This window comes from Zophobas morio, unplaced genomic scaffold (genome assembly GCF_036711695.1).
Source record: "Zophobas morio isolate AGI-343-1 ecotype UQ-CSIRO unplaced genomic scaffold, CSIRO_AGI_Zmor_V1 ptg000004l, whole genome shotgun sequence".
Lineage (NCBI taxonomy): Eukaryota > Metazoa > Arthropoda > Insecta > Coleoptera > Tenebrionidae > Zophobas > Zophobas morio.
In genome coordinates, this window is record NW_026972109.1 from 1528599 (window position 1) to 1543135 (window position 14537).

Below are 14537 nucleotides of genomic sequence, written 5' to 3' on the forward strand. Positions count from 1 at the left end.
GAAATTAAATTATTGACAAATCCCAAAATCGAAAAATTGAAAAATCAAAAAACCTAAACGCGGGAAGACGAAAAATTGAAAGATGGAGAAATCGAAACATCAAAAAGTGAAAAATCGAAAGCTAAAAAAATGCAAAATTAAAAAAAAAATGAAAAAATCGAAATGGCGAAAAATGGAAAAATTAAAAAAATTATTAATGGAGTAAAATCGAAAATCTAAATAAGCCAAAAATTGAAACACCGAAAAATCGAAAAATTTAAAAATCTAGAAATTAAAAAATTGAAATTAAATTATTGACAAATCCCAAAATCGAAAAATTGAAAAATCAAAAAACCTAAAGGCGGGAAGACGAAAAATTGAAAGACGGAGAAATCGAAACATCAAAAAGTGAAAAATCGAAAACCAAAAAAAATGCAAAATTAAAAAAAAAATGAAAAAATCGAAATGGCGAAAAACGGAAAAACTAAAAATCGAGAAATCGGAAAAACCAAAAAATACAAAGTGGAAAAATCAAAAAATTGATGAATCGAGTAAAATCGAAAATCTAAAAAAGCCAAAAATTAAAAAACTGAAAAATCGAAAAATTTAAACATCTGGAAATTAAAAAATTGAAATTAAATTATTGACAAATCCCAAAATCGAAAAATTGAAAAATCAAAAAATCTAAACGCGGGAAACCGAAAAAACATCAAAAAGTTAAAAATCCAAAGTTTAAAATATCGCAAAATTTTGAAAAAACGATGAACTAAAAAATAAAAAAATCGAAACGTCGAAAAATCACAAAATTGAAGAATCCCTGAACATTATTAAAAACTTAAGAAACCGAAGAACTGAAAAATCGAGAAATCCAAAGGAAGAAAAATCGATTAATCGAGAAAATCGAAAATTGAAAGTTAAAAAAAATGCAAAATTAAAAAAAAATCGAAATGTGGAAAAATTAAAAAATGACAAAATTGAAAATCCCTGAACATTAAAAACTTAAGAAATCGAAGAACTGAAATCGAGAAATCGAAACAAAAAAAAATCAAAAATTGAAAAATTGATATCGAAATATTGAAAAATCCCAAAATTGCAAAATTTAAAAAATTGAAAAACTAAAAAATCTGAAAGCGGGAAGGTGAAGAAGCGAACGATGGAGAATTCAAAACATTAAAAAGTGAAAAATTGAAAGTTTAAAATTTTGCAAAATTTTGAAAAATCACAAAATTAAAAATTCCTGAACATTAAAAACTTAAGAAATCCAATAAATGAAAAATCGAAAAATCAAAATTCAGACTAAAAAATTGAAGAAATGAAAATTTAAAAAATTGAAAAACTAAAAAATCCAAAAGCGGGAAGGTGAAAAACCTAAAGTTCAAAATATTGCAAAATTTTGAAAAAGAAAACAAAACAAAAACATCGAAACATTGAAAAATCGAAAAATTCCTGGAAAACATTGAAAAATCGAGAAATCAGAAAGACGAAAAATCATACAAGTCAAAATTTAAAAAATCGATTCATGGAGAAAAATCGAAAATTTAAAATAGCCAAAAATTTAAAAATTGAAAAATCTAGAAATTGAAAAATTGAAATCGAAATATTGAAAAATCCCAAGATTGAAAAATTTAAACTAAAAAATCGAAAAATAAAAAATTTTTAAAATTGAAAACCAAAAAATCTAAAAGAGGGAAGACGAAAAATGGAAAGATCGAAACATCAAAAAGTGAAAAATCGAAAGTTTAAAATATTACAAAATTTTTAAAAATCGATAAAATACAAAATATAAAATTGGAACTTCGAAAAATTGAAAAATCCCTGGAACATTAAAAAACTTAGGAAGCCAAAATTGAAAACGTGGAAAGTCGGAAAATTAAAAAATTTAAGCATTGAAAAATCGAAAAATAAAAAAAATCGAGGATTCGAAGAATCTACAAATTTAAAAATTCCCAAACTGAAATATCGAAAAATTGAGTGAACAAAAGATCGAGAAATTGAGAAATCGAAAAATTGTAAAAATAAGGAAAGTAAAAAATCAAATCAAAAATTGTAAATCGAAAATTTGAAGAAATGAAAATTTTTTACAATCCAATAATTGAAAAATTCTAAAATGGTAAAACTGAAAACGTGACGAATTTTAAAAAATATTATTACATATTTAAAATGAAAACGAGAAAAATTGCAAATCCAAAATTGAAGAAATGAAAAATTTTAAAACCATGAAAAAATAAAGATCTAACAGTTGAGAAATCGAAAAATTGAAAACCGAAAAATTGCAAACAGAAAAATTAAAAAATACAAAAATTGAAAAATGCTAAAATCAGAACATTGTTTAAAAACCGGAAAATTGAAAACAAGAAAAACTGGAAACTCCTGAAATTACAAATCCAAATGTTGGAAAATCGAAAAATTGAAAAATTTAAAAATGAAATTTGGAAAACATTGCAAAATTGAAGATAAAAAATATGAAAAATCTAAAAATTGAAGAAACGAAAAATTGAAAAAATAACAAACAGAAACGATAAATTGTAAATCGACAACCTGAAAAATCGAAAAATTTAAAAATTGTAAAACAATTGAAATCTCCCAAAAATGGAAACTTTCTAAAATTGTAAAATTGAAGTGAAATTTTTAAAAAATTATTATTAGTATATATTACACATTTAAAATGAAAACTAGAAAAATTGCAAATAAAAATTTTGAAGACACGAAGAATTAAAAAAACCGAAAAATTGCAAAATCTAGAAATTGAAGAAACAAAAAAAATTGAAAAATCGCAATTCGAAAAACTGAAGAAATAAAAAATTAAAAAAATAAAAAACAGAAACGAAAAATTGATTAATTAAAATGAAAAATTGTGACACAATTGAAAAGTCGAAAAATAAGAGTCGAAACATTCTAAAATAGTAAAATTGACAAAGCGAAAAATTTTTTAAACTATTATTAGAACCTACATAGTATATTACGCATTTAAAATGAAAACTAGAAAAATTGGAAATCAAAAATTGAAGAAACGAAAAATTGAAACCCGAGAAATTGCAAATCGAAAAATTGGAAAAATAAAGAAAATAAGAAACCGAAACGAAAAATTGCAAATAAAAAAATGCAAAATCTGAAAAGTGAGACATTCAAAAGTTGAAAAATTTAAAAATTAAAACTCGAAAAGTTGCATATCGTAAAATTGAAGCAACAGAACTGTTAAATTGCAAATTGTAAATTTGAAGAAATGAAAAACTGAAAAAATTAAAACTGAAAAAATAAAAAATTATAAAATCGAAAAATTGAAGAAACAAAAAAATAAAAAATTGAATTGAATAATTCAAGTCAAAAAATTTGCGGGAATGTTGTTTACGCCACTGCACTGATTTTTACTTTATAGAGGTTATCGGTATCACTTATCAGAAAACAAATCGTTTCGATCGCTAGGGTACTTTTGCTAAATAATTGTTAATATTATTAAACTTTTAATTAAATAACTGTAGTTCCGTTAGTTTTCATTGTTCTTTTTATACTGTAAACAAATGTTTTTTTTTTTTATAATTGGTTTAAGTACCTGTAGGAAATAAATTATCATTATCATTATTATTATTATTATTAGAATACTAAGTGCCTGAAAAAATCAACTCTCTCAGATCAATAGTGTTGGCCAAATTATCATCTGCTGTTTTCATATTGAACGACCCGAATGGGTTTAAAAACTCGACTATTTTAGTTCGTAATCACTTATCACTTATAAAACGTTTCGGCCATCATCGCCGGCACTCTTCATCTCTCATCGTCAACTTAATCCCGCCGTTATCGATAACTTTATCTATTTGTGCTTTCTCATAGATAATGACATCCGCGTCTAATGAACTGGCGTGTAATTTTCGAGTTTCTCTCCTCGCCACAAATCGACTATCGAGCAGAAAGTTTACACTCGATCGTTTTTATTACAAGATGAAAGCCACCATCTGGAACGTTCTCCGTAACGGCACCCAGGCCGGATGCATATGTTTATACATGTTTATCCTTCGCTAGCGCCTTTTTCGCGTCGAAAAAGCCCCGACTTGTTTACACTTGTACCAAAATATCGCCCTGAAAAACTGAGATAATACAGTCAAATTCTCATTAACGTAAACAGCGCTACATTTAATCCGGTTTAATTAAGCTCGCAAAATCGGGATGTTGCGGTAAAAAGTACTTACAGTTGACGCTAAGTGACACGGTTGAAATTAACTTCTTCTTCTCGGGCAAGGCTCTGTTCCACACTTCGCAGCGAAACACGGCCTCGTCGTCCTCCTTCGAAGGGACGATCGAGAGGGTCGCGGTGGTGGGCTGGTCCCGCGAGCCGCCATTCTTCAGCGCCGCCTCCAAGGGGTACGTGGAGCCTGGAAGAAAGTTTGGATTTATTCCCGTTTTAATTTAATCGGGCTTAATGAAGGACAGGCGGGTTTAAATTAACGAAAATGTATCGCGAAGTCGGAAAAAAGGTGTCAATCACGATCACAAACTTCTGCTATAATGTGGTTTTACAAACACAAAATTTGCAATTTTCAACACGCGAATAATAAAAAAGCGAATGGTGGTGATTTATGGCAAAATTTAATATGCGGTGGCTGGAATTAACGTCAAAGTAGAATATATAGCGAATTTGCTATAATAAGCTTGACAGTGACATCACTGACATCTCTTGTAAGATAAATAATACTTGAGAAAATTGCCACAAAGGGGGTTAAAGAGGTGAAATTTCAACCACTAATTAGAATTTTGTTACTTTGTGGTTTAAAAGGTGATAAATTTAGACCACATGTAGCGTAATGAATATTACGCTGTTTTCACGTACATAAAATACACTTGATTTTAACACGATATCACCCGTAATTTTTCAATTTTTGAAACACAAACGAATTTTCACTTAAAAAAATTAACAAGCAAGGTAAAATTATTTAACTAGACCACAACCTGGACCCCTTAATAAAAAGATTATCAGTTCCGGTGAATGTTAAGAAAATTTCGGAGAAATTCAAGGAGTTCCGGTAATTTCTTTCAACAAAATGTTGCAAAATTACATATAATTCCGCTCCATCGTAATAAATTGATGGTAATTATCTTAATGAGCACAATAAAATTAAAATTTTTATTTTTTTACCATAAATTTCAACTTTTCATATCTGGGGAGATAATGATGTTAATCTAATCTACATAATTATAAGTAGAAGGTGATTTCTGGTGATTTCCAAATAATTTTACTTCACGTCCACTTCAATTTTAAAACTACGTCAAAAAAGGTAAATTTTCTCTTATTTCTGAAAGTAGAGCAAAAATTTTCAAATTCACGTCGAAAAAATGAGAATCCCATAAATTGAAAATCGAGAAATGAAGAAATTGAGAAATCGAGAATTGAAAATGCAAAAATTGAAGCAATCGAAAAATTAAGAATTCGAAAAATCGAGAAATTGAGAAGTTGAAAAATTGAAAAATCAAGAAAGTAAAAATTCTAAAAATCGAGGCTTGTATAAAAACGAACAACTGAGAATTCGGAAAATCGAAAATCGAAGCACCGAAAAATAAAGAATTCAAAATTCGAAAAATGGAGAAACTGGGAAATCGAGAAATTGAGAAGTCGAGGAATTAAAAATCGAGAAAAATTGAAACACTGAAAAATCGAAAAATAACAAAAATTAAGAATTTTAAAAACTGAAAATCGAGAAACTGGGGAAACTGGGAAACCGAGAAATCTAGAATACGAAATATCGAAAAATCGAGAATTAAGAATTCGAATAATCGAAAATCAAGCAATCCAAAAAACAAAACTTTGTGAATTCGAAATATCGAATAACTTGAAAAATCAAAAAATCGAAATTTCAAAAAAAATTCGAAAAATCGTGAATTGGAAAAAAAAACGAAAAACTGACAATTCAAAAAATCGAGAAATGCAGAAATTGGGAAATCGTAAAACTGAGAATTCGAAAAATCTAAAATCGAAAAATGGAGAAACTGAAAAATTGGGAAATAGAGAAATTTAGAATTTGAAAAATCGAGAATTCGGAAAAAAAAACAAAAATTGAGAAATCTCAACACTGAACATACAAAAATTGGGAAAACTGGGAAAACGAGAAAAAACGAGAATTAACAATTAAAACTCAAGCAATCCAAAAATCAAAACATTGTGAATTCGAAATATCGAAAACCGAAAAATCAAAAAATCTAAAAATCACCAAAGTAAAAATTAGAGAAATCGAGAAACTGAGAAATTCGAAAAATCAAAAACAGTGAGAAATTCGAAACACCGAAAAATCGAGATTTGAGAATTCGAAAAATTGGAAAATTAAAAAAGTAAAAATGTGTAAAAATTCAAGAATTGGGAAAAAAAAGAAAAATTGAGAATTCGAAAAATCGAACATCGAAGCACCGAAAGATTGAGAATTTAGAATTAGAAAAATCGAATAATGGACAACCAAACTATCCAAACTTCAAAAAAGTAAAAATTCGAAAAATCAGAAATTTGAATTTGGTTTTTTCATTATTCGATTTTTCTTCCAATTCTAAATTCTCAATTTTTCGTTTTTTTCCAATACTCGAATTTTTACAAATTTTTATTTTTTTGATTTTTTGATTTTCCGGTTTTTCGAATTCTCAAATCTCAGAGAAATGAAAATCGTGAAATCGAAAAATTGGAAAATTGAGAATTCGAAAATTAACCAAAAAACGAAGAATTGAGAATTGGAAAAATCAAATAATGGAAAAATTAAACTACTTAGTAAAAGTTCGAAAAATCGAGAAATCGAGAAATTCAAAACCAAGAAATTAGAAATTTCGAATCTCGATTTTTCGGAGTTTCGATTTTCGATTTTTCCGATTCTCAATTTTTTTGATTTTTCGAATTCCTCAGTTTCTCCATTTTTCGAAATTTCCAAAAAGTAAAAATTCGAAAAATCAGGAATTTGAAAAAAAACGGAAAACTGAGAATTCAAAAAATCAAGAAATGAAGAAATCGGCAAATTCGAAAAATCAAAAAAAGTGCGAAATTCGAAACACCGAAAAATCGAGATTTGAGAATTCGAAAAATTGGAAAATCAAAAAAGTAAAAATTTGTAATAATTCGAGAATTGGGAAAAAATAAGAAAAATTGAGAATTCGAAAAATCGAATAATGAACAAACCAAACTATCCAAATTTCAAAAAAATAAAAATTCGAAAAATCAGGAATTTAAATTTGGTTTTTTCATTATTCGACTTTTCCAATTCTAAATTCCCAATTTTTCGTTTTTTCCAATACTTGAATTTTTACAAATTTTTCTTTTTTGATTTTTTGATTATCCGGTTTTTCGAATTCTCAATTCTCTATTTTTCGGAGGTTCGATTTTCGATTTTTCCGATTCTCAATTTTTTTGATTTTTCGAATTCCGCAGTTTCTTCATTTTTCGAAATTTCAAAAAAGTAAAAATTCGAAAAATCAGGAATTTGAAAAAAAACGGAAAACTGAGAATTCAAAAAATCAAGAAATGAAGAAATCGGCAAATTCGAAAAATCAAAAAAAGTGCGAAATTCGAAACACCGAAAAATCGAGATTTGAGAATTCGAAAAATTGGAAAATCAAAAAAGTAAAAATTTGTAATAATTCGAGAATTGGGAAAAAATAAGAAAAATTGAGAATTCGAAAAATCGAATAATGAACAAACCAAACTATCCAAATTTCAAAAAAATAAAAATTCGAAAAATCAGGAATTTAAATTTGGTTTTTTCATTATTCGACTTTTCCAATTCTAAATTCCCAATTTTTCGTTTTTTCCAATACTTGAATTTTTGCAAATTTTTCTTTTTTGATTTTTTTGATTTTCCGGTTTTTCGAATTCTCAAATCTCGATTTTTCGGAGTTTCGATTTTCGATTTTTCCGACTCTCAATTTTTTTGATTTTTCGAATTCCGCAGTTTCTCCATTTTTCGAAATTTCAAAAAAGTAAAAATTCGAAAAATCAGAAATTTGAAAAAAACGGAAAACTGAGAATTCAAAAAATCAAGAAATGGAGAAATTGGGAAATTCGAAAAATCAAAAAAAGTGAGAAATTCGAAACACCGAAAAATCGAGATTTGAGAATAGGGAATATCGATGATCAAACCATTCATAATATGAAAAAATGAAAATTCGGAAAAGCGAATACGCGAAAAATCAAAAATTGAAAAATCAAAAAATTCGAGGAATTGAAAAACGAGGAAACGAAAAATCGAGGTTTCGAGAAGTTGAGAATTCGGAAAATCGAAAAATCAAAAAAGTGCGAAATTCGAAACACCGAAAAATCGAGATTTGAGAATTCGAAAAATTGGAAAATCAAAAAAGTAAAAACTTGTAACAATTCGACAATTGGGAAAAAATAAGAAAAATTGAGAATTCGAAAAATTGAATAATGGACAAACCCAAACTATCCAAATTTCAAAAAAGTAAAAATTCGAAAAATCAGGAATTTAAATTTGGTTTTTTCATTATTCGACTTTTCCAATTCTAAATTCCCAATTTTTCGTTTTTTCCAATACTCGAATTTTTACAAATTTTTACTTTTTGTTTCTTTTGATTTTCCAATTTTTCGAATTCTTAAATCTCGATTTTTCGAAGTTTCGATTTATCGATTTTTCCGATTCTCAATTTTTTTGATTTTTCGAATTCCCCAGTTTCTCCATTTTTCGAAGTTTCAAAAAAGTAAAAATTCGAAAAATCAAGAAATGGAAAAATCGGGAGATGGAGAAATTCGAAAAATCGAAAAATCAAAAAAGTAGAAATTTTAAAAATCGAGAAATCGAAAAATTCAAACACCGAAAAATCGAATAAGCGAGAATGCGCAAAAATACAAAAAAAAAATGGGAATTTGAAAAAGCTAAAAGCAAAAAATGGAGAAATTAGGAAACCGAGAAATCGAGAAATTTTGAATTCGAAAAATCAAAAATTGAAATAATCAAAAAAGTAAAAAATCGAGAAATTGGGAAATTGAAAAACCGAGGATTTGAAAGTCGAAAAAACGAAAAACAGAATTAAGAAATTGAAAAATCGAAAATCAAACAATTCAGAAAACAAAAATTCGAATTATCGAATGATCGAAAAATCAAAAAATTGAAGAATTCCAAAAAACAAAAATTTGAGGATTCGAAAAAGCGAAAGTCGAAAAATGAAAACCTAAAAAATTAAAAATCGAAAAATTTAAATGAAAAGTCGAAAAATTGCAAACCGAATTCTCTGAACGTAGAGCAAAATTAAGTACAGATTCGTGAGAAAATTCCGATAACTGTTTCTAAAATAATTCCCGGAATTTTGAACAATTCCGGAAACAGTTAGGTAATTTCATCATTAATACTCTGAAGGGGCATTTTTCTATCCATCAAAGTTTTATCCCCTTGTGAAGTTAAAGACGACAGATCCTAAATGATGTTGTTCGAGTGGGAGATAAAATTCCGTGCAATTTAATAAAATCGTATTCCATTATGCAAGAATCACTTCATAAATTCAGCGCTAAGAATAATGTTAATTTAAAACTATGATACATATTACTAATTCCGGTGAATCTTAAAGACAACTCCGGTGAAATTCAAGAAATTCCGGTAATTTCAGTCGGTACAATTTCAAGAATTTCTTCCAACAAAGCATACACTCAGATGTCTAACCTTCCAAATAATTCCGTTTGATCGTGATAAAGCGTCGGTAATTATCTTAATGAGTATAATGCAGTTTTTTGCAAAAATGAATCATTTATTGTATTGTGCTTCACACACCGTATGCGAAATCCACGTTACAATTTGGCTTTTCACATGTGAGATAATGATGTTAATTTAAAATGGGGTGCACCTGCTTCGCACATAGATGCCACTCACCATAATTTATGTTGTTAATCTGCATAATTACAATCAGAAATAAAACGAAAAGACTGAAACAAAGTAAATAATGCAAACTAACGCTACAACGATTCGATATAACTTGCAGCGAAATGTAGATCCGCGTTTTGTTGTTAGTTATCCGAGAATGTTATGTTTTTGCAAAATTTAATGGATGTTTCGAGTATATGAAACGGAAGTTTTATAATACGGTTGAGACGTTCGTTGTGGGTTTTTTATAAACGTAGTATCCTCCGGTGTTAGATGGCTGCGAAAGATCAAATGGTAACGCCTTCCTACACCAATTTTATTTGTGACTGTGACATTTTCCCTTAAATTCCGCCCCGTTATTGCGGTCTCCAAACAAACAACCCCCTGTCGCAAACATTTCCCCAACCAAAAAAGTAAAATTCTAATTCGTTTTAATACGACGGTGAAGTACGGCCCCGTAATTTTTTATCAAAACCGAGTACTTTCACATATACTAATAATTTAAATTTAGCATTTCTCTGGGGCGAGTCACCCCAGCATCACGGATGGATATGTTATCTGAGGACACAACGTTCCAGCGAGTTATTCCAAATTGAAGATCGTGAGTTAGCTGTGCACATTGTTTGGGCTGGCACGCTAGTGATATCGCGCTCCACTTCCACACTTTGTTATGCAGCGGCTTTTCGCGCGGTATCCGCAATCAAAATAAACGTAACAAAAGAAATAACGATCGCGAAAATTTTAAATGAAATTACTCCTCTCGGCCTACACCGCTTCATTTATCTTCGGGCAGTTGCACAATTTCGGAAAAAAATTCGTCGCTGGAGTTGTTTATGACCACAAGAGGTTATTACCGAGATTATTATTGGACTCTATCTCGCAGAGCCATTTCGGATCTCGTCTGGTAAAATCAGCTTCATTCCTTTTGAATTTTCTCAATACTGATTGTGTCCGCATCCCTCCGAACCCGAATCACCGTGCTGGGGTTGCTCTCGTAAATTATTAATCGCCCTGTGGAGATTTTTCGTCTCAGGCGAAAGCGGAACTATAAAATCTATTAATAAAGTAAATTTTAGCCCGGCGCATTAAAAATTTAATCGTAGTCGGCTACAAAAACACTCCTGAGTACCTACATCAAAGAATTTCAAAAGCCATTAGCAGAAAAAAAGTCTAAACACAATTATCTTTACAGTCCACTTCCTAAAATGTGCGTCGATTAAACATTCATGGAATAAATATTAAAAACAAGGTACCAATTAGACCAGCGACAACGCTCTACAAGCACGCCTACTTATCAGCTACCGAATGATTAAATAAACAATTAAGATTGTTATTGATTTGTGCAATCGAATCGGTGGGAAGTTTACGGTGAAAAATACGAACCGGGTTCGTAAACAGTCGAGTTTTCAGGCAATTAGGCGATCTATAAAAATATACAAATGTGTTTGGCTGCGGTCGGCGGCGTGTTTTTTTAAAAAATATCACCGTATGTTTCTTCCGTACTCATTAATATTTCGGGTGGGTAAGTAATGAGTATTTTTTTCGATAAACCATCGTCAAGGATATTTTCTGTAACGTGGTTTTAAGAGTTCATTTACAAAGGAATATGAGTACTAGCGGAAGTCAGAAAAATTCGGTTTTAATTAAGTTACTCTACACTTTTTGTTGTTTCCTGTTTCCCACAAGACTGTGTCTTTGAGTCACTACAAGTCCACGATTGTTTCAAATTTACAAATATTTACATATTATGATTAGATCCACTGAAGGTTCTGAGTAAGCCCGTGATTGTTATGACACATTTTTACTTCCTAAGCCTCGTGAGATGAGGAAGTATTGTAATCAAATCCATCGGGCGACTGACTATTTTCATGTTTTCTCGACGTTTCATAACACTTAGGGTACGAAAAAATAGGTACCCGTTTCCGCTTGTCTGTCTGTCTGTCGTCTGTGTTGATTTTTATTAGGCAGATAATCTCCGAAACTATAGGAAAAAGATTATTGCCATATTTTATAAGTAATGTTAGGTAGATAATAAAATATTAATCAAAATTTGATGCCCAACCTTACCAACAAAGGAATGACGTTAGACATTAACTTCAAATTTTACAGTAATAAATGTTATCTAAAGTTTATTAAATAACGTACTCCTCCACGTTTTACCCCAGGCATCCAGATTTTTGAAAAAAAAAAGACAAACAAAATTGTATAACAAATTTTGGAGTCATCAATTTTTTGAATTTTGGATATTTCGGTTTTATTCTTCAATCTTCCGATTTTTCAATTTTTCGATTTCTCAATTTGCTGATTTTTCAATTTTTCGATGTTACTATTTTCCAATTCTCAGTATCTTGATTTTTCGAATTCCCGATTTCTCGATTTTCCAAATTCTCAGTTTTTCGTTTTTTTTTCAAAGTCTTGTTTATTCTATTCTTCGGTATTTCGATGTTTCAATTTTCAATTCTTCGATTTCTTAATTTCTCGATTTTAGATTTTTGAATTTCTACTTATTTGATTTATCGTTTTTTCTTTTTTGAATTCTCAGAGTTTTGGATTTTGTAAAATTTTTTATTTTTGAATCCTCAATTTCTCTATTTTTCTCAGTTTTTAGATAAAAGTATATCATTTTTGGGGGTTCTGTTTTTTTTTATTCTACCACCTTTCGATTTTTCATTTCCCGATTTTTCAATTTTTCGACGTTTCGCTTTTTTCGATTCAATTTCTCAATATTTCAAATTTTCGAGTTTTCGATTTTTTGATTTTTCGGTTTCTTATTTCCGATTTCTCAATTTTTGGATTCTCCAATTTTTCGATTTTTCGTATTCTCAATTTTTGGTTCTTGGAATTCACAATTCCCCATTTTCCAGTGTTCCAATTTCCGAATTCTCAATTTTTTGATTGATTTTCCAAATCATGTTTCCAGATTTTTCGAATTCTTAGTTTTTTTTTTCAAAGTCTCGTTTATTCGATTTTTTGAATTTCTACTTATTTGATTTTTCGACTTTTTGGTTTTTCAATTATCCGACTTTTTCAATTTGTTAAATTTTCGTTTTTTCGAATTCTCGAGTTTTCGTTTTCTTGATTTCCGATTTCTCAATTTTTTTATTTTTTTTTTATTTTTCGAATTGTTAACATCTAGATTTCTTGATTTCTAGTTTCTCCATTTCTCAATTTCCGTTTTTTCAAATTTTCGTTCTCGATTTTTCATTTTTTCGATTTTCAGTTCCTCGATATCTCAGTTTCTTCATTTTTCAATCTTTTGCTCAATTTTTCGTTTTTTGGATTGTATGATTTTCGATTATTCGAACTCTCAGTCCTCGATCTCAATTTCCGGATTTTCAGAACTTTTCAATTATTCGTTTTTCTGATTTTTGAATTCATGGTTTTTCGAGTTTAAGACTTTTCCAATTCTTAATTTTCCGAATTTTCAACTAGATTTCTTGATTTCCCAGTTTCTTCATTTCTCAATTTTCGTTGTTTCGAATTCTCGATTTTTTTTCGGGTTTTAATTCCCCGATATCTCAGTTTCTTCATTTTTCAAATTCTTTTTTTCGAATTTTTACTTTTCGATTTCTCAATTTTCGTTTTTGAATTACATCTTTGATTTTCGATTGTTCGAATTCATAATTCTCGATTTTTCATTGTTTCGATTTTCGATTTTTCGTTTTCTCGATTTTTAAAATACATGATTTTTCGATTATTATTCGCTTTTTGATTTGTGGGTTTTTCGAAATCTCAATTCTCGATTTTCCGAATTCTCAACTTCTCGAAACCTCGATTTCTCGTTTCCTCGTTTTTCAATTCCTCGAATTTTTTGATTTTTCAATTTTTGATTTTTCGCGTATTCGCCTTTCCGAATTTTCATTTTTTCATATTATGGATGGTTTGGTCATCGATATTCCCTATTCTCAATTCTCGATTTTTCGGTGTTTCGATTTTCGAATGCTCGATCTTTTTTTATTCCTCGATTTTTTAAATTCTTCATGACCGATTTTTTGAATTCTCAACTCAATTCCTCCATTTCTTGATTTTCGATTTTTCGAATTCTCAATTTCTGAATTTCTCGATTTCTCGATTATTCACTCTTTTAATTTTTTCAAATTCTCAATTATCCCGACTTCTACTTCTCGATTTCTTGAGTTCCGAAGTTCCCAATTTCTTCATTTCTCGATTTTTTTATTTTTCTAATTTTCGAATTCTGAATTCCTCGTTTCTTAGTTTCTCGATTTTCAAATTTTTACTTTTCGATTTTTTGATTTTTCAATTACATATCCCGATTTTCCTATTTCTCCATGTCTCAACGTTCGTTTTTTAGTTTTCTCGATTTTCAATTCCTCGAGTTCTTAATTTTCCATTTTTTTGTATTTTTCGTTTATTCACTTGTTCGAATTTTCAATTTTTCGTTTTTTGGATTGTTCGATTTTCGATTTTACGAATTCTCAATCCTCAACCTCAATTCTCAATTTTTTGAATTTTTACTTTTCCATTTTTCGAATTCTCGACTTTTCGTTTCTCGATTTCCAATTCCTCGAATTCTAAATTTTTCAATTATTCGTTTTTTCGATTTTTTGAATTCGCAATTTTTCGAATTTTCGATTTTTCCAATTCTTAATTTTCAGAATTCTCAATTTCTAGATTTCTTGATTTCCCAGTTTCTCCATTTCTCAATGTTCGTTGTTTCGAATGCTCCATTTTTCTGTGCTTTGATTTTTCATGTTTTCGATTTTCAATTCC

The 14537-nt window shown here is 29.1% G+C and overlaps 1 protein-coding gene across 1 annotated transcript in view; it reads right to left on the reverse strand.

The window, feature by feature from the left end:
* LOC135136890 (hemicentin-1) overlaps nucleotides 1-14537 on the reverse strand; it is a 162131-nt gene that overhangs the window by 42415 nt on the left and 105179 nt on the right. The window contains exon 4 of the mRNA XM_064066352.1: nucleotides 4164-4346. Within this exon, the coding sequence (XP_063922422.1) occupies nucleotides 4164-4346 (183 nt within the window). The remainder of the gene's footprint in view (nucleotides 1-4163; nucleotides 4347-14537) is intronic.